Source organism: Macaca nemestrina, chromosome 4 (assembly GCF_043159975.1).
Source record: "Macaca nemestrina isolate mMacNem1 chromosome 4, mMacNem.hap1, whole genome shotgun sequence".
Lineage (NCBI taxonomy): Eukaryota > Metazoa > Chordata > Mammalia > Primates > Cercopithecidae > Macaca > Macaca nemestrina.
In genome coordinates this window covers 8,301,292-8,326,827 of record NC_092128.1, presented here as the reverse complement: position 1 = coordinate 8,326,827, position 25,536 = coordinate 8,301,292, and the positions used below count along the sequence as shown (strand labels likewise).

The following is a 25,536-nucleotide window of genomic DNA, read 5'->3' as shown; positions in this document are numbered from 1 at the left end:
CAGTCACAGCTTGAAACGAGATTGATGTGTCTTTTCACCAATCACCGCCAAGGCGCGAGGGGGTTGTCGGGATGGGGGCGGCAGCCAACATGGAGCCCGCAATGGGATAAGGGTGAAAGTGCTATTGCCGGCTGCTCCTGTTTTCGCGCCCCAGCATGCTGGTGCATTTATTTCGGGTCGGGATTCGGGGTGGCCCATTCCCAGGCAGGCCGCTAGTGCCCCTCCGCTTCCAGACATTCTCAGCTGTCAGGTAAAAAGGGAAAAACCTACTCAGCGCGGGCCATTGACCGGCCGGCAGGGCAGTGCCGGGCCCGCCGGGAGATGGAGTCCGCGGGCTCGCGCGAGGCTTGCTGGGAGCTGTAGGCCAGGCCTGCCGGGGTGGAATGTCACTCCGCGGGTATTGGTCTCAGTTATTTATAGTGACACTCCAGGCGCCAGCAGGAGGTTCCGGCGTCTGCATCGGCGTGTCAGCCAGAAGGAGGGAACGCTCCGGGTCTGTGACCACGCCCAGTCCGCACTCTCTACCAGGGGTCGCCTTTCCTGGACCCCGAGTTGATTGGGCGATTTGGAGGAAAATTCTTATTAGTATCAAGAGACATTTAACGTAGTGGTGCTCCCAGGATTCAAAGTGAGTCGAAGAAGAGCTAGAGATGTTCAGCAGGGATAAAGAGCCAATCTAATAGGCCGGGCACGGTGGCTCACGCCTGTAATCCCAGCACTTTGGGAGGCCAGGAGTTTGAGATCAGCCTGGCCAACATGGCAAAACCCCGTCTCTACCAAAAAATACAAAAATTTGCCGTGATTAGTGGCACGCGCCTGTAATTCCAGCTACTTGGAAGGCTGAGGCAGGAGAATCGCTTCAACCTGGGAGGCGGAGGTTTCAGTGAGTCGAGGTCACGACCACTGCACTCCACCCTGGGTGATAGATAGTGAGACTCTGTCTCAAAAAAAAAAAAAAAAAAAAAAGTCAGTCTAATAACTTGTACGTGTGTGTTTTTGGAGAAACGCTCTACACAGGTTGGTCGAGAGAGAGACAGACAGATAGACAGGTGGGAAACAAACAAGGACCCTGAAACTACAACTGGAATGTAAATGCTTTATGAGAAGGGACTGATTCCTTTTTTTTTTTTTTTGAGACAGAGTCTCGCTCTGTCACCCAGGCTGGACTGCAGTGGCGTGATCTCAGCTAACTGCAACCTCTACCTCCTGGGTTTGAGCAATTCTCATGCCTCAGCCACCCAAGTAGCTGGAATTACAGACGTGCACCACACCCGGCTAATTTTTGTATTTTTAGTAGAGACGGAGTTTCGTCATGTTGGTGGCCAGGCTGGTCTTGAACTCCTGACCTCAGGTGATCTGCCTGCCTTGGCCTCCCAAAGTGCTGGGATTACAGGCGTGAGCCACCTCACCTGGCTGTCCTTTCTAATCCTACAATGAATTACTTGGGGGCCAAACATAGAAGATTCCCAAGGGCAGGTGGATATGGAGTTGTGTCATTTGGAAAGCCCATCTGACTGATGGAGGACAAGAGCTGGATCGAGCTGGAGCTGGAAGTCTTGGTGCTGGGAAGTAATCCATATGCTCTTGGCAATGACCAAGCCTTTCTTAGAGTGTTAGTTTGGAGACAATGCAAGAAGCTGGAAAAAGACCATGCTAAATTATTGAAAGGTTTAAAAACAGTCCTTAGGAAAGAGAAAGGGTGTTGATATTATTTAAACCAGAGAAAAACCCAAGGAAAGACATAAAATAATATTCAAGTATATATGTGTTCATTAGTCAGTATTTTTCAATAGATTATGAAATGAATTCAGTTGGTCAGTACCATTTAAAAGTAAATATAAGCTGGGCGCAGTGGCTCGCGCCTATAATCCCAGCACTTTGGGAGGCCAAGGCAGGCAGATCACCTGAGGTCAGGAGTTCAAGACCAGCCTGGCCAACGTGTTGAAACCCCGTCTCTATTAAAAATATGAAAATTTGCCAGGTGTGGTTGCACGCGCCTGTAGTCCCAGCTATTCGGGAGGCTGAGGCAAGAGAATTGCTCAAACCCAGGAGGCAGAGGTTGCAGTGAGCCGAGATTGCGCCATTGCACTCCAGCATGACAGAGCAAGACTCCGTCTCAAATAAATAAATAAATAAATAAATAAATAAACAAATGTAAATGTAGGCCAGGCACAGTGGTTCACACCTGTAATCCCAGCACTTTGGGGGCCAAGGCAGGCAGATCACTGGAGGTCAGGAGTTCAAGACCAGCCTGGCCAACATAGTGAAGCCCCATCTCTATTAAAAATACAAAAATTAGCCAGGTGTGGTGGCTCACACCTGTAATCCCAGCACTTTGAGGAGCCGGGACAGGCAGATCACTTGAGGTCAGGAGTTCGAGACCAGCCTAGCCAACATGGTGAAGTCCTGTCTGTTCTAAAAATACAAAAATTAACCAGGCATGGTTGTGGGCGCCTGTAGTCCCAGCTACTTGGGAGGCTAAGGCAGGAGAATTGCTTGAATCTGGGAGGTGGAGGTTGCAGTCAGCCAAGATAGCGCCACTACTCTCCAGCCTGGGCAACAGAGTGAGACCCTGTCTTAGATAAAGGAAAGGAAAGGAAGGGAAGGGAAGGAAAGGGTGGGGAAGGGAGGGGAAGAGAGGGGAAGGGAGAGGAGGGGAGGGGGAAGGGAGGGGAGGCAAGGGGCATGTTAAGAATTAGAGAAAATATTATTTTGTGAAGCGTTTCCATTTTGTGTGGTATGTATGTGTTCATTGTACTGGGCTGCAATGTAAGATATGTTTCTTGCTGTAGGCCACAGTAAGTGTAAACATTTGCAAAACCCTGTAGTAGTTAGGTCAGATTGTCCTGCGCCTCTAATGAGGGCATGCATGTGCTCAACAAACATAAACATTTGCAGAACATCTATTATGTACCAGAGTTCTGCCAGTGCTATCTAAGATATAATTTCCTGCCTTTCAGAAACACATGGTGTAATGGGAAAACTGGACAGTTACACAAGGCAGAAGGAGAGTAAGCATCTCTATCTTTATGCTAGAAACAAGAACACAGTGGAAAACAGGACATAAAAACCTGGCACGTTGGAATGGGGTGGGAGAAGGCCTCATGTAGGCAAAAGGCATAACAAGGGAAGGATGAGGTGAAGACTGCAATTAGAAGGGTCTAGGGATGTGAAAGGCCATGATGGTAAAGAGAAAAGCTCACACTATTACTTTTTTAAAGCCTTTCCCCATCAGTAACCTCATCTAGATCTTCTAGATCTCACCCTCTTCTCCTGGCTGGATAACTTCTGCTTCCTACAACCAGTCCTGTCTGCCTCCAGCCCACACCCCTCTGCTATGATCTTTTTTTTTTTTCAAGACAGAGTCTCTGTTGCCCAGGCTGGCATACGGTAGCACGATCTTGGCTCACTGCAACCTCCTCCTCCCAGGTTCAAGTGATTCTCTTTTTTTTTTTTTTTTTTTTTGAGACGGAGTCTCGCTCTGTCGCCCAGCCCAGGCTGGAGTGCAGTGGCGCGATCTCGGCTCACTGCAAGCTCCGCCTCCCGGGTTCACGCCATTCTCCTGCCTCAGCCTCCCGAGTAGCTGGGACTACAGGTGCCCGCAACCGCGCCCGGCTAATTTTTTATATTTTTAGTAGAGACGGGGTTTCACCGTGGTCTCGATCTCCTGACCTTGTGATCCGCCCGCCTCGGCCTCCCAAAGTGCTGGGATTACAGGCGTGAGCCACCGCGCCCGGCCTCAAGTGATTCTCTGCCTCAGCCTCCCAAGTAGCTGGGACCACAGGCGCACACCACCACACCCGGCTAATTTTTAGTAGAGACATGGTTTCAGCATGTTGATCTTGAACTCCTGGCCTCAAATGATCCACCCGCCTCAGCCTACCAAAGTGTTGGGATTACAGGCATGAGACACTGCACCTGGCCATGCTGTGATCTTTAAAATGCAAACCTGATCTTGTTACACCTCAGCCTAAGAATCACCACGACCCTTATTGCCCCCCAAGTCCAGGAGCTTTATAAGAACTAGAAAACTGCCCCTCCCCCCAAGTCTCATGTCTCTTCTCTCTTCTTGTAGGCCAGGCTTCAGCCATACAATTCCTGAAACTTCTCTCCCATCGTTTCTCACTGCAGACACTCACACTTACTTTCCCTGTGCCTAGAGCTCTCCCCTTTATAGCGCACCCCCACCTGTGCCTGGCCTCCTGTTCCCCCTCAGGCCTCACCTAGAAGGCCTTTCCTGACTCCCTCTGAGGAGAAGGAGGAGCAGGACTTCAAGCTGTTTTGTGCCTCTGATTGCCAGTTAACTGTGAGTCTCCTGCACTCAAGCATGACTACTGTGAGGAGAGTTACTTCAGCTGTCATGTTCATCTCCATCCTCTCCACCCAAGCAGAGCACCTGCACACAGTAGGTTCAAAATGTCTAGGATAGGCCAGGTGCAGTGACTCATGCCTGTAATCCCAGCACTTTGGGAGGCTGAGGTGGGTGGATCACAAGGTCAGGAGTTCAAGACCAGCCTTGCCAATATAGCAAAACCCCGTCTCTACTAAAAATACAAAAATTAGCTGGGTGTGGTGGCACGTGCCTGTAGTACCAGCTGCTCAGGAGGCTGAGGCAGAAGAATCTCTTGTACCCTGGAGGCAGAGGTTGCAGTGAGCTGAGATTATGCCACTTCACTCCAGCCAGGGTGACAGAGCGAGACTCTTCCTCAAAAAAAATAAATAAATTTTTAAAAAAATGTCTAGAATAGTGGAATCAATGTTAGCATTTTATAGATGCGGCAGCTGAAGGAAAGAGAAGGTAATTGGCCTATTCAAGATGACAAGATAAGTTATTAGAATTTTTCTCTGTTTGCTCCTTCAGCTGTGGAGAAGGAGTGTGTGTCCATGGTGCCCCAGGCCGGGGAGGGGAGGTGGGGTAACGGGCCTGGGACATCGGAAGACACGGCACACTGGCAAAGTAGAGACAGTCTGGGTGCTGGAGTCAGACTGCAGACTCGGTTCCCTACTCGTCCCGGTTCTGCAGCCTGGGGACAAATTATTTCAGCTTTCTTAGCTCCACATGATTTTTTTCATCTGTCAAGTGAGAATAATGGCACTTCCCTCCCAGGTTGGTGAGGATCAAGGGAAGTGGCCCATTAGCTCCGGGAGGTGGAGCCATGTCTGCCCTGGTGGCTGCTGTGAGCAAGTCCCGTGCCGGGCACAGGAGCAGCTCTCTTTCCTCACCTCTGCACCATAGTCCCTTAAACCCCCGGCCCCTTCCTGTCCAGGCAGCGTGTGGCCATCTAATGTGCCATCCAGTTCTTCAGTCTGTCATTCTGTCAGAGCCTGGAGTCGAGGCTGCGAGGACCCTGGCTGGCTGGCTGTGGCCTGAGAGGCGCCCAGGGGAATAAGATAAAAGACTCGATTTTTTGCTCAGCGTCTCATTCCTCTGTGACTTTGCCCATGGACGTCTGTCTTAGAAACTGAAGTTGCTTCAGAAGAGCCCTGGGAAGGGCAGGGGTGAGGGGCTGAAGGAAGAGGAAGTGCTGCTTCCAGAGGGCTCGGCCAGAGCCCCGTGGGTATGCTGGTCAGTTGGAGGGCAGTTGGAGCCTTGAGCCATCCATGCCTCTTTCTCCTTACAGGTACTCTGATGGCCACCGCAGCTCCACCCTCCTCCGGGCCGTGGCCCACCTGCGGTCCCAGCTCTGGGCCCACCTCCCTCGCGCCCCTCTAGCTCCCAGACAGAGCCCCTCTGCCTGGTGCTGGGTTGGGGGAGCCCTGCTAGGCCCCGTGGTACTGAGTAAGTGTCCCCGCCTCTACTTTGTGGCCCTCTGTGAGGCAGAAGAGGCCCCTCCTGCCAGCTCCACACCCCGTGTCGTGGGGTCTCGCTTTAACTGGAAGCTCTTCTGGCAGTTTCTGCGCCCCCACCTGCTGGCCCTGGGGGTAGCCATCGTGGTGAGGCTTTCCCCACTTCTCCATCCTGGGGACAGGGCAGGACCCAGAGCTACAAAGGGATGGCATTCCTGCCTCGCTGCCTCTCAGGGGAGAGCTCACGGGAGCAGTGAGGGCTAGCCAGGGTGCCAGGGGTGCCAGGGGCATCAACACTAGGTGGCTGGGTGCACAGAGGTCCGTGGGGGCTGGAAGCCAGGGTTTGAACCTCTGAGAGGCACTGATGTAGGTCCAAATGACCAGCCACGACCTGGACAAGAGCAGGGCTCAGTAGTGGGAGAGGAAGGGCCAAGATCTGGCTGGGGTTGGGGAGCAGTGTGGCACCCCCACTCAAAACATTTGTACCCTCTGCCTCCCCATTCCAGCTGGCCTTGGGTGCGGCACTAGTGAATGTACAGATCCCCCTGCTCCTGGGCCAGCTGGTAGAGATTGTGGCCAAGTACACGAGGGACCACGTGGGGAGTTTCATGACTGAGTCCCGGAAACTCAGCACCCACCTGCTTATCCTCTATGGTGTCCAGGTACAGCTGGGAGTGGGGCTGGGGGCCGCCGAGGAGCCACCCAAGGCATCCCTGAGTGCACTGGGCTCTTTCGTAGGGACTGCTGACCTTCGGGTACCTGGTGCTGCTGTCCCACATTGGCGAGCGCATGGCTGTGGACATGCGGAGGGCCCTCTTCAGCTCCCTGCTCCGGTACTGCCAGCCGCAGGGTGCAGAGTTGGGGTGACTGATGGTCCGAGGGGGCCTGGGGGTGGGGCCTCATCCTGAAGTAATGTCTCCCTCTTCTTCCCTGCTTGTTGGTCCATGTCCCATGCCAGACAAGACATCGCCTTCTTTGACGCCAATAAGACAGGGCAGCTGGTGAGCCGCTTGACGACTGATGTGCAGGAGTTTAAGTCATCCTTCAAGCTCGTCATCTCCCAGGTCAGTGGCCCAGTGGCCCCTCCACATCCACACACACACTTTCCCACGTGGACTCGCCAGGCCAGCCCTGCCTGCCCCAGCCCTGATGTTGGGCTGACAGGCGCACGCTGACTCGAGAAGCCCACTGCCTGGTGAGGCCGTGCCTGAGGGACCATGGAAGTTCATGGAAGGAAAGTGTAGAGGCAGTGTCCAAGGTCAGTACAGGCTGCTTCTCCACTGCTCTGAAACCGAATCTTCCCTGGAAAGCCTTCCCAAGCACTCAGACAAGAGCCTTTCCTGGCAAGAGCAAAATCACTTTGCCTGCCTTGTCCCCAGAGTGCCTGGATTGCTGACGAGCATTGAGCATGCACAGAGGGTCTGCTTTGTGCTCGGCCCTCCCAGGACTCACTCCTCTTCCCGTTGCTCCATGGCGAAGGCACGCACAGTCTGGACGTTGCCCAGGGCCTCGTCTGCTACGCCCATTGCCTACCTAACACCAATGCCGTCCCCTTATCCTCCCCCACTGACTCTGTGGCTGCGGGATTGTGCCACACACCGGCCTAGGCGGTCACTGGTGTACCGCCATGAGGTTCTCTTTGTTCAGTTCCTAGAACAGAAAGAGAAGCAAGCTGGGATTTGTCTAGGGGAAGGATACCACAGTTCATAGCATTCTCACTCGGCCTCTTGAGGCCTGCTGCTCGCACCCAAACTGGCCAAGTTAGGGTTATGTACTGTGACCTGTGGACTGCCACTGGGCCTCCCAGGGGCCAAGACCTGGGGCCTTGGCCTTGGGAGTGCAGAGCTGCAGCCAGCTGACCCTTGGAAAAGTCCTTCCTGTCATGGTGCGGACGCTGTAGCCTCCCGCCTTCCCTCCCCCTCCCTAGGGGCTGCGAAGCTGCACCCAGGTGGCAGGCTGCCTGGTGTCCCTGTCTATGCTGTCTACACGCCTCACGCTGCTGCTGATGGTGGCCACGCCAGCCCTGATGGGAGTGGGCACCCTGATGGGCTCCGGCCTCCGCAAATTGTCTCGCCAGTGTCAGGAGCAGGTACCAGCATTCCTGACCATCCTCCTCACTCTCCCCACACCGTTTCTCTTTCCACTCCCTGGAGCTCCTCCCTCTCCCCAACCTGGACTCCTTGTCCCGTTTCCTGAACTCCTTGCAGATCGCCAGGGCAATGGGCGTAGCAGATGAGGCCCTGGGCAACGTCCGGACTGTGCGTGCCTTCGCCATGGAGCAACGGGAAGAGGAGTGAGTCCTGGGAGGGCCAAGCACAAAGCAGAGATGCCCCCCACACCCTGCCTACCCTTCGTGCCAGCCCAGCTGCCTCCTGAGTGCACTGGCCTCTGTCACCAGGCGCTACGGGGCAGAGCTGGAAGCATGCCGCTGCCGGGCAGAGGAGCTGGGCCGGGGCATCGCCTTGTTCCAAGGGCTTTCCAACATCGCCTTCAACTGTGAGTGAGCCAGTTGGGGGTTGGAGGGGCACTTGTGGGCTGGGGAGGAGCTGGGAGCAGCCAAGGCAGGCAAAGGCCCGCCCTCCATCTGCTGGCTGCCTGCATTCGCCTCGGGCCAGCTGCTAACTCTTGCAGGTAAAAGGAGGGTGCCGATGTCCCAACCCAGCTATGGGGTCCCATGCGGAACGCACAGGGCCACCCTCGAGGAGGCCATGGAGGCGTGCCCACCCCGACTTGCTCTTCTGAGGAGGAAGCCAGGGCTGGGACCAGCCATGTGCCTCACCTGACTCTCGCAGCCAGCACTGGCAGAGCAGGCCCAGCGCTGTTTCCTCTGCTCCTACTTCGTCCTCCCTCACTGTACCCTCTCCTGCAGGCATGGTCTTGGGTACCCTGTTTATTGGGGGCTCCCTTGTGGCTGGACAGCAGCTGACAGGGGGAGACCTCATGTCCTTCCTGGTGGCCTCCCAGACAGTACAAAGGTAAGTGGGGGCCGTTCCCATCGCTACAGATCCCCCTGCCACCCTCCAGAGCCCTGCTGGGTCAGGGGACATGGGTGCAGCCTTCTCTGGGGGCTGACTGCTGTGCGGCTCCAGGCCTGCCCAGCTCCCCCAGGGATGCATAGGGTCGGGGAGAGAGAGCCCCTCAGGGACCATAACAACGCTCCCAGCCGGGGCAGTGGCGCTGCAGCAGGCAGGTGCTTGTCATCTTCAGCCTTCCAAAGGACCCAGAAGTTTCCTTGACAGGTTTTTAAAAATTTGTTTTAACTGTGGTAAAGTACACATAACATAAAATGCAGCATTTTAACCATTTTGAAGCGTGCGGCTCATTGGCAGTGGGTGCACTCACATTGCTGTGTGGCTGGCACCGCCGTCCGTCTCCAGAACTCTTATCTGGCAGAGCGGCGCGAATCCCCATTCGCCCTCCCCCAGCCCCTGGCACCCACCATTGCACTTTCTGTCCTTATGATTTGACAACTCTAGAGACGTCCTATAAGTGGAGTCAGACTGTGTCCTTTTGTGACTGCGTTTTGTCACTCCATATTGTGTCCTCAGCTTCCTCCGTGTTGCAGCCTGTCCGAATTCTCTTCCGCTGCAGGCTGTGACATTCTATGCATGGAAGGACCATCCTTGACAGGCTTTGTGAGCTGCCCTTCCCTATGCCTGCCACTTCCAGGGATGACAAATTGACCCCTGTCCCCACACACCCCACCCTTATAGCTTATTGCTTTGCGTTGGTCCGAAACCACCCGCTCAGCTGAGCCTCTGGGGTGACCAGAGCCGATCACCAGACAGCTCAAGGCGGGCCTCCCCGTTCCGATCTCTTTCCAAGCTAAACAAAAGCAGTTCTACATAAATATGGTAAATAATGGGATAGTAAATATGCCGCAACAGATCATCAAAGGGTGAAGACCTGTCTCCACCAACCGTGCATCACCTCTGCCGCCCCCTCCCTCCCCAACAAGCCCCCTGCTCTTCCTCCCGGGCCCCCACCCCATTCTGTGAGGCGTGTGTCGTCCCCCTGCTGCATGGTGCACCCCTGCGTGGGTGTCCACCGGATCGGAAGCCCTCCCTGCAGGGTGTACTGTCCCAGGAAGGGGGAGGCGGATGGAGACGGGCTCCCATTTTCAGCCCTAAACCTGACCTTCCACAGAGATGTTCCTCCCATTTCCGCAGATGCACGGACACCCTCGTGGGCCCCATTTCTGCTCGATGCTCTCTCATCTGAACACGTTCAGACCCTTTCTGGTCCTGGGCTCAGGCCTCCTGGGCAGCCTTGTCCCTCCTCCAGCCCAGGGAGCTATTCCCTCGTGGCTTTGGAATTCAGGTGTTCTCCCTGTGACAGAGATGGGGCCTGGCGGAGGCTGCTTCCACCACTGCCTGCCCTGCTCAGTGCTGACCCACTTCCCTTGACCAGAGCTTTGGCCTCACCGAACAGGACAGTCGTTTTAGTCCTGAGGACCCATAAGAAGCCTAGTGGCGGCCGGGCACGGTGGCTCACACTTGTAATCCCAGCACTTTGGGAGGCCAGGGTGGGCAGATCATGAAGTTAAGAGATCAAGACCATCCTGGCCAATATGGTGAAATCCCGTCTCTACTAAAAATACAAAATTTAGCTGGGCGTGGTGATGCACGCCTGTAGTCCCAGCTACTTGGGAGGCTGAGGCAGGAGAATCGCTTGAACCTGGGAGGCAGAAGTTGCCGTGAGCTGAGATTGCGCCACTGCACTCCAGCCTGGCAACAGAGCAAGACTCCGTCTCAAAAAAAAAAAAAAACAAGAAAAGCCCAGTGGCTCCCTTAATAAAATCACCCCTTAGCCCTCTGTGGTGGGCAATGGTGGGACAGTCTCCCTGTAGGGAGGGTGGCTGTACTGTCCAGCCCCAACCCTCCCGCTTCGGGGCCCCCACTTCCCCTTTAGGGCCTGAGACTCTGACTTTTTTTTTTTTTTTGAAACAGAGTCTCACTCTGTCACCCAGGCTGGAGTGTAGTGGTGCGATTTCGGCTCACTGCAAGCTCTGCCCCCCAGGTTCACGCCATTCTCCTGCCTCAGCCTCCAGAGTAGCTGGGACTACAGGCGCCCACCACCACGCCCGGCTAATTTTTTCTTGTATTTTTAGTAGAGACGGGGTTTCACTATGTTAGCCAGGATGGTCTTGATCTCCTGACCTCGTGATCCGCCCGCCTTGGCCTCCCAAAGTGCTGGGATTACAGGCGTGAGCCACTGTGCCCGGCTGAGACTCTGACTTTACCTCTCACCGTACTGCTTGGCCATCCCGCAATTTTATGACACACACAAGAACCCCCCAGGGGCTTGTCTGTGCTGTTTCGCTGGCTGCTCCCACAGCCACAGGCCCTAGACCCATCCTCTTGGGGGTCCTTCTAGCCCTGGCTATGTGGAGATTCTTCCCCACCCACCTTGGGGGAATTGGGTTTGTTGCATAAAGCAGCTGGTGTGTTTCCCACTGGGTCCTGCCAGCTAAGCCAAGGGCCCATGCATTGGCACTGGGGTCTAGCAGAGAGAAGGCAGAGAGGGGAGCAGGATGGCCCAGCCTGCCTCAGGCAGCCTAACCTATGAGCCCATCCTCAGCACTCCTGATGGAGATGGGGAGGCGCCTGGACAGACAGCAAGCGGGGCCCAGCCGCCTCATCAGAATCAGGGCCAGGCTTCACCTGAGAACAGGCCCGTAGCCCACAGCCCATGGCCCCTGAGAGCAGGGTCATCGCACTCCAGTGAGTCATGTGCATTTTGAATTTCAGTTGCTGCCCAGCCCCTTTGCCAGGTGGAGAATGTTCCCCTGCTCGTCAACAGATAGCTGACTGGGCTGGTTCCTTCCTGCCTGGAGCCTCCCCGCTCCCTTTAGCAAGTGCTGACTGTGCTGAGTCCACTGGGACCTTTTCCTTTTGGGTTTTGAGGCTCCTCCCACTCACCCCCACCCCAGTGCTGGAAGAAGTGAGTCTGCAGCTGAAGGGTTGCTGGGGAGTCAGTCTTTCCTCTTCTTAAGGAGGGGACCAGGCATACACACACTGTCACGGGTCAGCCAGGCCAGTCAGGGACCAGTGACTCACCTTCCTCCCCAGCCTCCTGGCAGCCGGCCAGCCCTACCCCAGCCCTGCCGGGGCAAAGGAGGCCACCCACTGTCTAGACAGATAACACCGTGGGTATACTCACCTGCAGGGCAAGCTCATGAGAAAAGTTTTTTTCAGGGAATTTTCTTTTGGGTTCTCCCGAGAGTTCCCCTGTGACCCAGTGTCTTCTGTTTTCTTCTTTCTCCAAAAAGATGTAACATCACTTTTTCCACCTAAATGTCAGTCGAAGTCGTTGCTTCCCCAAGCGTCTGCAGTGTTAGATCTGCTCTCCCCTTGTGAGCCACGCACCCTTGATCTGTGTTCACAGTGGCGGCCTCCGCATCCTCAGGGCACAGCAGGGAGTTTGTGGGTCAGCTGGACTCCCTTCCTCGTGGGCCGATATCACCCCTACATGTGTGCACAGGCCTCACCCTGCAGACCACAGGCCAGGGCAATGGAGGACACCCGCAGAGGCCTGTGCCTTCGCTTCCATTTCCTCCTGGAGCACCCCGTCCTGGGGCTTGGGCTGGGCTAAGGGACAGCTGTCATCCTCATCCGGCCAAGGAGGGAGCCAGGGCTCAGCGATCTGGTGTTGCTGCGTCCCAGGGCTCCACACCCCCATGGTGCAGGAGCAGTCTGCGTTTGGCCACAGGCCACCTGCTTCCTTGCTCCCCCACCCCACCATGGCTTCCTTCCCCTCCTCTCTGGCTCTTCTTGTTCCCATCTATTCCAACCCTCTCTCCTTCTTCTGCCAGGTCCATGGCCAACCTCTCTGTCCTGTTTGGTCAGGTGAGTGGCCGGTAAGGTGGAGGGCCTGGGGTGTGGAGTTTGTGCCATGTGTGCGCCACTGTGGGAGTTACCTGTTGACTGGGTGTGGGCGGGCAGAGGAGCTGGGGAGACCCCAGCCCAGAGCCACGGCCACTCTCTGGAGATGCTGTGGTCACCCCCACTCCTGCCTCTCTGCGGACTTTGGATCCCCTCCCACAGGTGGTCCGGGGACTGAGTGCAGGCGCCCGGGTCTTTGAGTACATGGCCCTGAGCCCCTGCATCCCACTGTCTGGGGGCTGCTGCATCCCCAAAGAGCACCTGCGTGGCTCCGTCACGTTTCAGAACGTCTGCTTCAGGTCAGCACGGGTGAGCAGGTGTGGGGATGGGTCCCTGGGCTGAGGATGAGGCGAGAGGATTCGGGGGTGGAGGTCTGGCTTAATGCCCCCCATAAACAGGCCCTCTCAGAGGGCTACAGGGAGACTTCAGGAGGGACCCGGGCAACAAGGGCTGGGAGCCTGGTCTGACTGGGGGTCTCTCGGCTCCTCCCAGCTACCCCTGCCGCCCCGGCTTCGAGGTGCTGAAAGACTTCACCCTGACGCTGCCCCCTGGCAAGATCGTGGCCCTCGTGGGCCAGTCTGGGGGAGGTAAGGGGAGCCCACCACCTTCTCCTCACCCTCTGACTCTTCTCTAGCAGCCACTCAGAGCAAGGCGGGGAGCAGTGAGCCCTGCCCCCCCGGTGGGGTCCCTTCCTCCACTGCCACAAGGGGCCTTCTTTCCTGGGACAATCCCCAGAATCCCTGGCCTCCCGCCCTCTCAACCCAATTCCCCAGGAAAGACCACCGTGGCTTCCCTGCTGGAGCGCTTCTACGACCCCACGGCAGGCGTGGTGATGCTGGACGGGCGGGACCTGCGCACCCTTGACCCCTCCTGGCTCCGGGGCCAGGTTGTCGGCTTCATCAGCCAGGTGCGGGGCCACATGGGCAGCCCTTGGCTCCCACTGCCCGTCCTCCCCTGGGCCCTGCCCCTCTTAGTCCTCAGGTGCCTTTTCTTTTCTTTCCACCCTCATCACCCTTGCTGCTCTCAGGAGACTCCTGGCCTTCTTCACATGTCCTCGGCTGTTGTCTGGATGAGGCATCCCTGTCCCAGCAGCAGCCACAGCTCTGCCTGGTCTCCCAGAGCAGGGACGCTTTGTCCCCATTTACAACAGTCTACACAGATGGGGAATCCGTGGGATTCTCGAAAATCCTATAGCATCCAGGTCTAGAGAAGCCCGTGGTGGAGTTGCTGAGCCCGCAGCTATTCTCCCTCTGCTTGAGGTGGCACTGCCCAGCGAGGGTCCACCCTTCCCTTCGAGGGCCGTGAATGAAGAGGGCATGCCTGCTGTCCTGCCAGGGAGAGTGCCCGTGCAGAAGAAAGGCAAATGCAAGCTCCCAGTTCCCAGCACCCCGCCCTGCCAGCTCCTCCCACTCCTGCTCCTGAGGAGGGTTCTGGGTCCTTGGTAGGAGGTCAACCTGTCCTTCCCTTTGGGGGCCACTCTGCGTCCTCACTTCACCTCTGACTTTGAACGTCTCGTTCTTCAGGAGATCCTAATGTAATCCACCAAATGGAATGTCCCAACGTATATGGTGGCCCCTCAGGTTTCTGGGGCAAAGAGAATGTTTCTGTGGACTCTGTCTCCATAACCCCTCACCCACAGGAGCCCGTCCTGTTTGGGACGACCATCATGGAAAACATCCGCTTTGGGAAGCTGGCAGCTTCCGATGAAGAGGTGTACGCGGCCGCCCGGGAAGCCAATGCTCACGAGTTCATCACCAGCTTCCCCGAGGGCTACAACACCATCGTTGGTAGGTGCTCGGGTCTGCCGGGAACCAGGTGGTCAGGCATTGGCACACAGGATTCCGCAGGAGCAGTGAGCAGCCCAGCGGGACTGAGGGCAGCAGGGACAGCTGGGGAGAAAGACAGCTGTGTCAGGGAAGACCAGAACCACAGCCAAAGGGGACAGAGTTGTTCTGTGGGGACAGGGGAGTCCAGGCCAATGTGGTTTAGCACCAGCAGACCAAGCAGCCTGCAGAGACAGGACAGGCTCCAGGAGGAACTGGAGAATGCGACAGGGGGCATGTGACAGGCCCCTGGCCAGGGACACAGTGATGCATGGTATTTGGAGTCCTCACTGAGTCTAAAAAGCCGCCACTTCCCCAGACTGAACAGAAGAAACGGGGGTTGCCTCCTCTCCACCGTCCATCCCCCTCTGGCTCCTGTTTCCTTCCTGAGATTTTCATCTCTAAAGTCGTTTCTCCTCATTAGAATCGGGGTGACTGGATGGGCCCCAGGAGAGGGCTCTGGTGGTTCTGAACTAGGAACACGCAGCCTGGCACTGCAGGGCGTGCACCTTGCAGCTTGATGTGTGGAGCTCCCAGGTCTTTTTCCAGCCTTCGGGGCCATGTTTCTCGGCCAGTTTCTTGGCTCTGTCGCAGTGTTTCAGCACTTCTCAGGATGCAGGGATATCTGAGCTTCTCAACTCTGGTCAGTCTGAGTCCAGCCTTCTGAGCTGTGGGGTCAGTGTCTCCAGCCCAGCCATCGTATTCTAGATGGCTCCTCCAGCCATGTGCATATACTGTCCAGATGCCAGCTGTCCTCACTGGGTGTTCTCCCACATCTCTCTTGGATGGCACTTTCCTTGTGTCTCTGATCCTAGTACTTTCTGCTCATTTGGGCATTCTTGGGGCTGCGTCCTTACTGACCTGTCACCCTGCTGTCACCTTGAGGTTCTTTTTGGCTCCCAGGCTGCCACTTACGCTGTCCTCTGTGGGCTTCGAATCCCACTTCCCTGGAGTCACTGGACCCCAGAGCCCATGTTTGGGTGCTGGATGTTCCCCACAGCCACAGAGACCCGGGAGGCTGGGAAGGTGGCTTGGAGCTGCAGGCACAGGGCAGGGTGTGGGTCATCCTGGCCTGAGGCACTGCCATGGCTGGGGAGAGGCATTTGGCAACTCCCTTAGAGTGCACCAAGCCCTGCTGGCAGGTGTCATGCCACCCTCAGAGGCAGGGCAAGTGTGCACAGTGACTGAGGGACCTAGAGGTGGGATGAGCCAGTGCAGGGGCAACGCAGCAGCAGGAGGAGGGTGCACAGTGCGGGGTGGGGGGTCAGAGGCAGGAGGAGGGTGCACAGTGCGGGGTGGGGGGTCAGAGGCAGGAGGAGGGTGCACAGTGCGGGGTGGGGGGTCAGAGGCAGGAGGAGGGTGCACAGTGCGGGGTGGGGGGTCAGAGACATGACTAGGGTGCATAATGCGGGGTGGAAGGTCAGAGGCAGGACAAGCGTGCACAGTGCAGGGTGAGGGAGTCAGAGGCAGGACAAGCGTGCACAGTGCGGGGTGGGGGTCAGAGGAAGGACGAGGGTGCACAGTGCTGAGGGGGGCACTTAGAGGATCTTGATGGGAGTTCAGGAAGGACCCTGTGCCCCTTTGTGGGCCACCCTCAAGTGCACAGCTTCAGGCTCCTGCTCTGTCCCTCCCTTCCCAGGTGAACGGGGCACTACCCTCTCTGGGGGCCAGAAGCAGCGCCTGGCCATTGCCCGAGCCCTTATCAAGCAGCCCACAGTGCTGATACTGGATGAAGCCACCAGCGCGCTGGACGCAGAGTCTGAGCGGGTTGTGCAGGAGGCCCTGGACCGGGCCAGTGCAGGCCGCACGGTGCTGGTAATTGCCCACCGGCTCAGCACCGTCCGTGGGGCCCACCGCATCATCGTCATGGCCGATGGCCGTGTCTGGGAGGTTAGTCGTCCTGGGGGCGTGGATCAGTGGGTTGAGGATGGCTTCATCACGAACAGTGGCACAATGCTGCAATGAGTTACAGGAAAGTGTGGCCTGGCCCCAGGGCCTTCGGGGCTGTATTCTGGAAGCAGCATCCCATGTAGAGTCAGGAGTTCCTGCATTCAGCCAAGCCCTGGCCTCTCAGGCCCTCAGTTTCTTCCTCTGTCCCCTGGGATAGTATAGTTTCACCATCAGCTCCCAGGATCAAAAGGAAAAGTACTAGCTGGGTGCCTGTAATCCCAGCATTTTGGGAGGCCAAAGCAGAAGGATCTCTTGAGGCCATCCTGGGCAACACAGTGAGACCCTGTCTCTACAGAATACCCAATAAAAAATTAGCTGGATGTGATGGCATGCGCCTGTACTCCCAGCTACTCCGGAGGCTGAGGCGGGAGGATTACTTGACCCCAGAGGTTGAGGCTGCAGTGAACAATGATTGTGCAATTGCACTCCAGCCTGGCATCAGAATGAGACCCTGTCTAAAAAAAACAAAAAGGAAACATACTCAGAAAGAGTATGGTGCTGTGAGCGAGGAACAGGGCTGGCTGCCCAGGGTATCAGTTGCAGAAGAAGCAGCGCCAAGGAACCTGTGCAGGGAGTCAGAAGTAGGACCCCAGAGGCTGTGTGGCATTGGTTCACAGCCGCTCATTCAAGCCAAGGCTGAGGGGCTTGTGCAGGGAGATGGATCCTGAATTGGAGCCTTGGGCTCTGTAAGCGGGACAGGGAATCATGTTCTTCCAAAATTCAGCTAAGTAGGGAAGTGGCAGTAACTGATGCAGCATGCCAGTGGCGGTTCCTTTCAGATTGAGCATTGGTTTCAGAGTGGCCTAAGTGACCGTGGGCCCAATGGCTGATAGAGAGGCTTAGCCCTCGGAACGTTCTGAAGCCTGCACGCCTTGGAGCAACCATTCGCCCCTCCCTCCCATCTTCCAGGCTGGCACCCATGAAGAGCTCCTGAAGAAAGGCGGGCTGTACGCCGAGCTTATCCGGAGGCAGGCCCTGGATGCCCCGAGGACGGTGGCCCCACCGCCCAAAAAGCCGGAAGGCCCCAGGAGCCAGCAGCACAAGTCCTGAGAAGGGCCCCCGAGGTGTGGTCACTGCCAAGCATCAGTGCTAGGGCTGGGGCTCAGCCTGCCGGGAGCTTACTGGAGACTGAGCCCCCGGGAGGGCCAGCATGTGGAGAGTCGCTGCGGCTGCTCCTGCTCACAATAAAGCCGGGGCCGAGCAGCTGGCAGGGGAGGCCAATCCCTCCCTCCCCTCCCTAGTCCTGCCGGCTGCCTCCCTCCCACCAGAGTCTGCCAGAGTCATTGGGCTGCAATGGGCAGAGGCAGAGTTCCCCACTCTGTTCTCCCTTTGCCCAGACCCCTCCAGACCTCTCAGAGACATTCTGGCCAGTGTCCCTGCCCCACCCAGCAGCCTCAAGTTGGCCAGGCCCAGGGAGTTTTTAAAAATCAGGATCTGGAAGTGGGCCTGGGAATTCAAACCTAAGGCTCTTCCCACACCCTTGCTAGGACTTCACTTCTCTAGACTGGGGACTGACTCTCCTGTGTCCCCACTGCCTCACTGGACCATGGGAGAAGGAGCCTATCAGCTGGCTCACCCCGGAACCCACAGTCCCCGTCTTCCAAACAGCCTCCCTCCCTTCTCCCTGCACAGTGAACACAGTCCCGATTTCTAGATTCACCCCCACCCCTAAGGGACACAGGCCTCACAGGGCCCAACACTTGGGTCAGGGTAGGAGGGACGGGGCCACAGTGGCCAGTTCCCAGGAGAGGCGCCAGCCTGCCTGGCTGTCTTCCACCGACCCTGCCCTGTGTGCCTGGAGTCTTTCACCCACTGAGATCGTGGACCAGCCTCCATCTACACCAAGAACACCCAGCTCTGAAGGAGATGGGAGGGGCCGATGCCCACCTGAAGCTCTCAGCTTCCTGCCCACAATGCTGACAAGTACAGAACTAAATGGAGCAACTACTGCAGAATCCAGTACAGAATTGGTCCAGGAGGGCACGGCTGTGGACAGGCCAGTGCCCCCTGCAAGTTCTGGGAGGCGCATCTTGGGAAGGCAGACATCCCGAGTGACGGGCGCCTGTGGCCCCGAGGCTATGGATGGGGGGCTACGCTTCAGCTGGCTTCTGAGGGGCCTGGAAAGGCACAGAAGTAGGGCCTTGGCTGAACTGGCACCCAGCAGGACCTTGTGTCCCTGCACTGCTACAGATGCACCAGCCCTCCCCACCTTGGTGCCACTGTCACTTCCTACTGGGATCCTTCCCCCCATCCAGTGACACCCAGGCTGTGGGACTACACGGGGCCCTGCTCCCCTGGGCAGGAGAAGAGGTGGTGCCTGCGGTGCACCTTCACAGCCAGCCAAGTGTACGAGATATATCCTGTGTAAAGAAGGATGGTACCCTCTTTCAGGGGTGTGATGCAGTACGCTGATGGAGCAGCTGGTGCTGCTGGGAGGCCATCCTGGAAGAGGCAGCAGTGGCTCAAGTTTGTGTGCAGGAGCCAGAGTGGGACCCACAGGCTCTTGTGGGTATGGTTTAGAACTAGATGGTGCTTTGGGGACAAGCCATCCAAAAGCCCCAGGCCCACATCCACCCTGATTTGATATCCCACTTCCTGACAGATCAGAGGCTATGTCTCTAGGCAGTGGAGGCTCAGGAGCAGAGTCTGGGGCTGGTTCACAGCTAAACCTCTCCCTAGGGCAGCCCAGAGTAGGGCCTTAGCTTCTGGCGAGTCCACAAGCCCTGCCGGGGCCCTGCTTGTTGGCCTGACCCCTCCCTCACCAGGCAACCAGCCAAGGCGATTTCTGCTTCGCCCGCTCAGTCACCAGCCTCAGGCTGCCCAAGATGCCTCTGACACCAGATTCGTATCTTCTGGATGCCTTCTCCAAATGCAGCCCTTTACCCGCCCCCTAGAGAAGAGCGAAACCTCACAGCTAGTCCAGCCGGAAGAGCTAGATTGCAAGAGCCATGCCGTCTTCCTAACGTCGCCTCGGCCTTAGCTCCACAGTGGAGAGCGGGAGCCTAGCTGTGCTTGATGGTGAATGCCTGTTTTGAGAGAGTGAGTGGGATCATCTACGGTACAATACTTGCAAAGCACAGCACTGTGGCTCTGGGGAACTGGTACGCCTGTGCTGTAACCATGGTACTCAGTCCTTCCAAAGTGTTTATTAATCAAGCACCTGTCATGTGCCATTGAGCCCACGATGGGGAATGAGGACCGTCCCTTCCCCCATGAAGCTTGTGTCCTGTTGGGAGGACAGACAGGTGGCCCAGCAGTTGCAGCATGGTGTGTGTACACATTTGGTTGGTGGAACCATGTTTCTACCACTCATGGTCAAAAAAAGCCCACCAAAGTCAGCGTGGCGACCTCAGGTGCTTTTTTGGGCAAAGATAGATAGAACAGAAATAAATTTTAGTAAATTAATGGAGATGAGCCGGCTTTCCCACAGGTCTACAAGGAATGTCACCTCACTCCCAGATACATGGGGGCAGATGACCATTTAGCCAAATGCAGAGTGTGACACTGATGAGGACTGCCTGGCTCTCCTCCCCAGGTCCAGGGCTTCCTCCTGGAACCTCAGGTGTTCCTGGGCTGGCCCCTGTGACCCTGAGCTGGGCAGCACCTCATCTCCAGGACCATGGATCAGCACGGTGTCCTCATCCCACTTCAGGTCAGCTGGCACTAGCTTGCACTACGTAACACGGCCTCCTGGAGGTCTCTGCCCACCCTCTGGGAGCCTGTCCCCACCCCCAACCCGTTACCTTCTCCCCTGGATCATTGGAAGCATCTTAGGTCAGATAATACACTGGCTCTGCCCTCTGCAGGCTCGCTGTCTCACACCATGGACACAGTGACTCTAGAAAAGCCCCATGCAAAGCAGGCCTGCTCCCACATTACTGGTGGAAGTGCACAATGGCATGTCTCCTGTGGGGGAAAGTCAGTGTCATCTATCAGATTACCAACCCAGCGGTCTCTTGGCCCAGCAGTCATCCTGGGAGTTCACATCTGTGTGATGATACGGCAACATTGTTGGTAATGGAAAGACTGGAGACCCCCAGTGCATCAGTGGGGCAGTCATTCAATAAACTGGTGTGTGCACATACTGGGTGGTATGCAGCCCTTTGGAAAAATGAAGGTTTTCCAGGTCCTGGATATAGCAGTGTAAAATGAGAAATCACAGAATACCCATGTTGTACCCAGGAGGGTGGCAGGTGGGCATCCGTGGTACCCAGGACGGTGGCAGGTGGGGCACCCATGTTCTATGTGGGGTGGCAGGTGAGCCCATAACCATTGTAGAGGCCAACATCCTCAACAGGAGGGCCTAAGTGTGGGGAGGTAGGCTCTGACTCCCTAGGGAGAGAGGGACACTTAGGAAACAGACGGGCCCTGGAAGTGGGACGTGAAGAGTGCCCTGGCCATCCAGTGTAGGCTGAGATGGTGGGGGCACAGAAAGAAGAGATTGGCCGATGCCAACCTTCCAACCACTTCCAAGTTTGGCCAAGAGCCAGCTCTGGTCTTTGGGAAGGAACAGATGATCCTGGGTAAAGCTAGAGGGAAGGCCGGAGAGGCAAAAGGAGGGAGGAGCTAGGCCAGGGGTCAGCGACCGACCCTCGGGGCCGGTGTACAGGGGCTGCAACTCGGAGCCTAGGGGGCCTCCAAGGCACCTCTAGGCTCAATTTACCCCTGGACTTCCCTCGAGCTTTCCCTGGGATCACTATGATTTCCTCCTGGCAGCTCTCGTCTTGGACAGCCATGCCCCCCTCCATGCTGCACTAATGGCTCAGCCTGGGGCCCCAGGGACCTCCCCTACCCCCCCAGACTGCTCTGCCGGCCCCCTTTCCTCCCTCACTGCTGAAACCCAATCCTCTGCAGCAGCGCCGGCTCAGCACCACCTCAGCACCGCTCCGCAGCCCCTGCCTGCCACGGTCAGCTGTGCCCCACCTGGTCTGCTGCGGAGTCCCCAGCCCAGTGTCTAGCCCAGTGGAGCCACCGCCTGTTCCTCGGGAAGGTTGAGTGGGACCTGACCCGCCAGGTTACCTCCTCCAATCCTGTCAGGCTAGTGCCTCCCTGCCTCCCAACCTTGGCTCTCTCCTACCTTCTCCTTTCTTCTCCTTGCCTGGCCCCCTGAATCCTATCTTAGCCCCCTCAGCCCCCTGACTGACCCTCTCTCGCTCCTTCCAAGCCTCTGTAGCTGGCCCCCCTCCTGGGTTCTGGCCATGAAGCCCACCTCAGGCCCAGAGGAGGCCCCACGGCTGGCCTCCGACATCCGCGTGTTTGCCAGCAACTGCTCGATGCATGGGCTGGGCCACGTCTTCGGGCCAGGCAGCCTGAGCCTGCGCCGGGGGATGTGGGCAGCAGCCGTGGTCCTGTCAGTGGCCACCTTCCTCTACCAGGTGGCTGAGAGAGTGCGCTACTACAGGGAATTCCACCACCAGACTGCCCTGGATGAGCGAGAAAGCCACCGGCTCGTCTTCCCGGCCGTTACCCTGTGCAACATCAACCCGCTGCGCCGCTCGCGCCTAACGCCCAACGACCTGCACTGGGCTGGGTCTGCGCTGCTGGGCCTGGATCCCGCAGAGCACCCCGCCTTCCTGCGCGCCCTGGGCCAGCCCCCCGCACCGCCCGGCTTCATGCCCAGTCCCACCTTTGACATGGCGCAACTCTATGCCCGTGCTGGGCACTCCCTGGATGACATGCTGCTGGACTGTCGCTTCCGTGGCGAACCTTGTGGGCCTGAGAACTTCACCATGGTGAGCTGACCTCCCTACCTGTCCTGCCAGGGACCCAGAGAGCCGAGCCGTCCCTGCCCAGCACCCACAATCCCCTAGCCAGCGTAGACTCCCCCAAAGCCAGGGGACTTCTTCCTTCCTACCAGCCACAGACTCCCCACCCCCCAATGCCACTCCGTGCAGCCCAGGAAGCTGTCCTCCTTGGGGCTGTCTCTGTTTCCCAGCCCGGGGGGAGCATGTGAGGCCACACTGACCCTGGCTGGCCCTAGGCCTGAGGTCTGGCCCATGGTGGCCCTGCTACTGGGGCTGGAGGTCCTCCCTGGTGGGACCATTCTGGGGCAGAAGACCCCTGTCTCTGCCAGGAGGGGGTCTTGCTTTCCCTCTACCTTTTCAACACACTGCCAGCCCTGGAGGACAGCCACAGGGGCCCGTTTCCTTTCTCCCAGTCTCCAGAGAAACACGGAAAACCTGGAGGCTGTGCCCTGGGCTTTGGTGGGGACTGGCGGGGAGGAGGAGTTGGGTCGATGGGCTCCCAAGAGCGTCCTGCAACATGTGCCCACGTGGAGCGTGGGGCTGGGGGCATTGAGATGTGGGCTTCAGTGTTCAAAGAAGAGACGCAAACATACCATGAGGTGGGGAGAGGTCCCATGACCATGTGCTTGCCTGGGGGAGATGGCCATCACCCTGTCTGCCCGCCCCAGATCTTCACACGGATGGGAAAGTGCTACACATTTAACTCTGGTGCCGATGGGGCAGAGCTGCTCACCACTACTAGGGGTGGCATGGGCAATGGGCTGGACATCATGCTGGACGTGCAGCAGGAGGAATATCTACCTGTGTGGAGGGACAACGGTAGGGAGCACATGAATGAGGCTGGGGGAGGGCATGGATGGGGTGCAAAAGGCTAGGGGAAGGAGAGGAGGAGAGGAGGCTTCAGGGTGTTCCCCCAGAACCTGCGAAAGGGGCTGGGCTGGTTCATCCCTGTCCTGGGGAGAGGGGGCTGCAGTGAGAGGTCTTGTCTGGTTGGGCAGGAGACCTGACCACAGGGTCTCAGGCCTCATAGGTCCGTCTCCGACAGAGGAGACCCCCTTTGAGGTGGGGATCCGAGTGCAGATCCACAGCCAGGAGGAGCCGCCCATCATCGACCAGCTGGGCTTGGGGGTGTCCCCGGGCTACCAGACCTTTGTTTCTTGCCAGCAGCAGCAGGTACCCTCCCATGTGCCTCTACACCCATTATTCAAGCCCACACCACCACGGGCCCTAAACCCTCAGCTCCTCAGACCTGTCCAGAGGCCTCTCCCCAGCTGACCTCTCACGCTCTCTGGGAAGTCTCCTTAACCCTGTCCCCCCACAGCTGAGCTTCCTGCCACCGCCTTGGGGCGACTGCAGTTCAGCATCTCTGAACCCCAACTATGAGCCAGAGCCCTCTGATCCCCTGAGCTCCCCCAGCCCCAGCCTTCCCTATACCCTAATGGGGTGTCGCCTGGCCTGTGAAACCCGCTACGTGGCTCGGAAGTGCGGCTGCCGAATGATGTACATGCCAGGTGAGGGGCTGGGGTCTTCGTCCCATGGTGGGCAGGGCCCAGAGAGCTGGGGCTGCTCCTGAAGCCATCTCCCCCCCACCCGCAGGCGACGCGCCAGTGTGCAGCCCCCAGCAGTACAAGAACTGTGCCCACCCGGCCATAGGTAAGGGCAAGGCTCCCCCACCTCCCGTCCGCCCCGCTCCGCCCAGCTGGCGGCTGACGCGGCCCGGTGGCCCGCAGATGCCATGCTTCGCAAGGACTCATGCGCCTGCCCCAACCCGTGCGCCAGCACGCGCTACGCCAAGGAGCTCTCCATGGTGCGGATCCCGAGCCGCGCCGCCGCGCGCTTCCTGGCCCGGAAGCTCAACCGCAGCGAGGCCTACATCGCGTGAGCTGTGCGGGGCGGGCGGGCTCCTCCGCGTGAGCTGTGCGGGGCGGGCGGGCTCCTCCGAGCCGGGGGCTCCCGACGGGGCGGAGCGGGGCAAGCCGGAGCTCTCATGCGCACAGCGCGGGCGGAGGCAGCCTCCGCAGCCTCACTGGCTCTGGGGCTCCGTGCTGGTTGCTTAACCTTTCTGCCCCCCGGGGGATGCTGACGCCCCCTCCCAGGGACCTTTTTTTCCTTTCCTTTTTTAATCTTTACTTTTAAAAAATGGAGATGGCGGGGGATGGGGGGAGGGGGTCTCACTATATTGCCTAGGCTGGTCTCAAACTCCTGGCCTCAAGATCCTCCCTCCTCATCCTCCCAAAGTGCTGGGAGTACAGGTGTAAGCCACCGTGCCTGGCCCCTCCCAGGATTCTTGAAAGGAGTGGGAGAACCCACAGCTGCTTCTTGCCAGCAGAGGGCACCAGGCGGTGGCCAATACACATTTGAGGCCTTTCTTGTCCTCAGGGAGAATGTGCTGGCCCTGGACATCTTCTTCGAGGCCCTCAACTACGAGACCGTGGAACAGAAGAAGGCCTATGAGATGTCGGAGCTGCTTGGTGTGTGTGCAGGGCCCCCAGGGCTGGGGAGGTGTGGGCAGGCAGGTGGCTGTGAGTTGAAGGGTGACCCTGTCTCCACAGGCGACATTGGGGGCCAGATGGGGCTGTTCATCGGGGCCAGCCTGCTCACCATCCTCGAGATCCTAGACTACCTCTGTGAGGTGGGCCAGGGCCCCCACTGCAGGGGGTGGGAGGTGGGAATCAGGGCCCCTAGGATGAGGGGGAAGGCGTACACTGCCACCTCCCATCCTGCTTGCCTCCAGGTGTTCCGAGACAAGGTCCTGGGATATTTCTGGAACCGAAGGCACTCCCAAAGGCATTCCAGCACCAATCTGGTAACAGCCCCTCTTCTGGAGCCCCTGCCAGCTCCAAGGGTTCTAGGCCCCACCCCTGAAGCCTAGAAGACCATCCCACCCCAGCTGAGGAGAAACAGGCAGGAGGGTGTGCAGTGACCTTGACTGGTCCCTGGGAGGAGGACCACTCCCCACCTCTGACCCTCTCCTCCTCCCACAGCTTCAGGAAGGGCTGGGCAGCCATCGAACCCAAGTTCCCCACCTCAGCCTGGGCCCCAGGTAACACATAGTGGCCCCCTAAAATCAAGGGAGGGCAGGGACAGGCGCAGGGCAGTGGGTGTGCTGGTTCCCACCCAGCCCTCTGCTCTGTTCCGAAGACCTCCCACCCCTCCTTGTGCTGTCACCAAGACTCTCTCCGCCTCCCACCGCACCTGCTACCTTGTCACACGGCTCTAGGCCTGCTGTCTGTGTCCTCGGAGCCCCACCCTGACATCCTGGACATGCCTAGCCTGCACGTAGCTTTTCCATCTTCACCCCAAATAAAGTCCTAATGCATCAGCCTCAGGTGTTTCTCTTACAGGGCA

General features: G+C 57.9%; 2 protein-coding genes across 6 annotated transcripts; both read left to right on the top strand.

Moving 5' to 3' along the window:
* Window positions 1-66: 66 nt before the first annotated feature.
* On the top strand, window positions 67-20,528 carry LOC105474903 (ATP binding cassette subfamily B member 8). 4 transcript variants are annotated; one of them, XM_011729789.3, is made up of 17 exons: window positions 67-250; window positions 2,961-3,011; window positions 5,622-5,934; window positions 6,294-6,449; window positions 6,526-6,620; window positions 6,746-6,851; window positions 7,715-7,876; window positions 7,995-8,080; window positions 8,186-8,283; window positions 8,657-8,762; window positions 12,602-12,635; window positions 12,834-12,970; window positions 13,164-13,258; window positions 13,445-13,578; window positions 14,311-14,458; window positions 16,134-16,384; window positions 17,354-20,528. In XM_011729789.3, the coding sequence occupies exons 1-17, from the start codon at window positions 156-158 to the stop codon at window positions 17,492-17,494; spliced, it is 2,208 nt and encodes a 735-aa protein (XP_011728091.1). In that variant the 5' UTR covers window positions 67-155; the 3' UTR covers window positions 17,495-20,528. The 4 variants fall into 4 exon arrangements, with proteins under 4 accessions (XP_011728091.1, XP_011728090.1, XP_070950343.1 ...); XM_011729788.3 differs by lacking the exon at window positions 2,961-3,011 and having other exon boundaries at window positions 17,354-17,494; XM_071094243.1 differs by lacking the exons at window positions 67-250; window positions 2,961-3,011 and having other exon boundaries at window positions 5,662-5,779; window positions 17,354-17,494.
* A 1,109-nt stretch (window positions 20,529-21,637) lies between these two features.
* Window positions 21,638-25,512, top strand: LOC105474901 (acid sensing ion channel subunit 3). 2 transcript variants are annotated; one of them, XM_011729787.3, is made up of 11 exons: window positions 21,638-22,176; window positions 22,857-23,007; window positions 23,234-23,361; window positions 23,510-23,699; window positions 23,785-23,841; window positions 23,919-24,066; window positions 24,568-24,659; window positions 24,741-24,820; window positions 24,923-24,994; window positions 25,173-25,231; window positions 25,330-25,512. In XM_011729787.3, the coding sequence occupies exons 1-11, from the start codon at window positions 21,643-21,645 to the stop codon at window positions 25,406-25,408; spliced, it is 1,590 nt and encodes a 529-aa protein (XP_011728089.2). In that variant the 5' UTR covers window positions 21,638-21,642; the 3' UTR covers window positions 25,409-25,512. The 2 variants fall into 2 exon arrangements, with proteins under 2 accessions (XP_011728089.2, XP_011728088.2); XM_011729786.3 differs by lacking the exon at window positions 25,173-25,231.
* Window positions 25,513-25,536: the final 24 nt, after the last annotated feature.

Excerpts from the sequence above, each read along its gene's own strand:
- LOC105474903 (XM_011729789.3), top strand. The coding sequence starts at position 156 with ATGCTGGTGCATTTATTTCGGGTCGGGATTCGGGGTGGCCCATTCCCA. Across the intron at positions 7,877-7,994 it reads CTCGCCAGTGTCAGGAGCAG|ATCGCCAGGGCAATGGGCGT; the intron begins GTACCAGCATTC and ends AACTCCTTGCAG. Across the intron at positions 8,763-12,601 it reads GCCTCCCAGACAGTACAAAG|GTCCATGGCCAACCTCTCTG; the intron begins GTAAGTGGGGGC and ends TTCTTCTGCCAG.
- LOC105474901 (XM_011729786.3), top strand. The coding sequence starts at position 21,643 with ATGAAGCCCACCTCAGGCCCAGAGGAGGCCCCACGGCTGGCCTCCGAC. Across the intron at positions 22,177-22,856 it reads GGCCTGAGAACTTCACCATG|ATCTTCACACGGATGGGAAA; the intron begins GTGAGCTGACCT and ends TGCCCGCCCCAG. Across the intron at positions 23,700-23,784 it reads CCGAATGATGTACATGCCAG|GCGACGCGCCAGTGTGCAGC; the intron begins GTGAGGGGCTGG and ends CCCCACCCGCAG.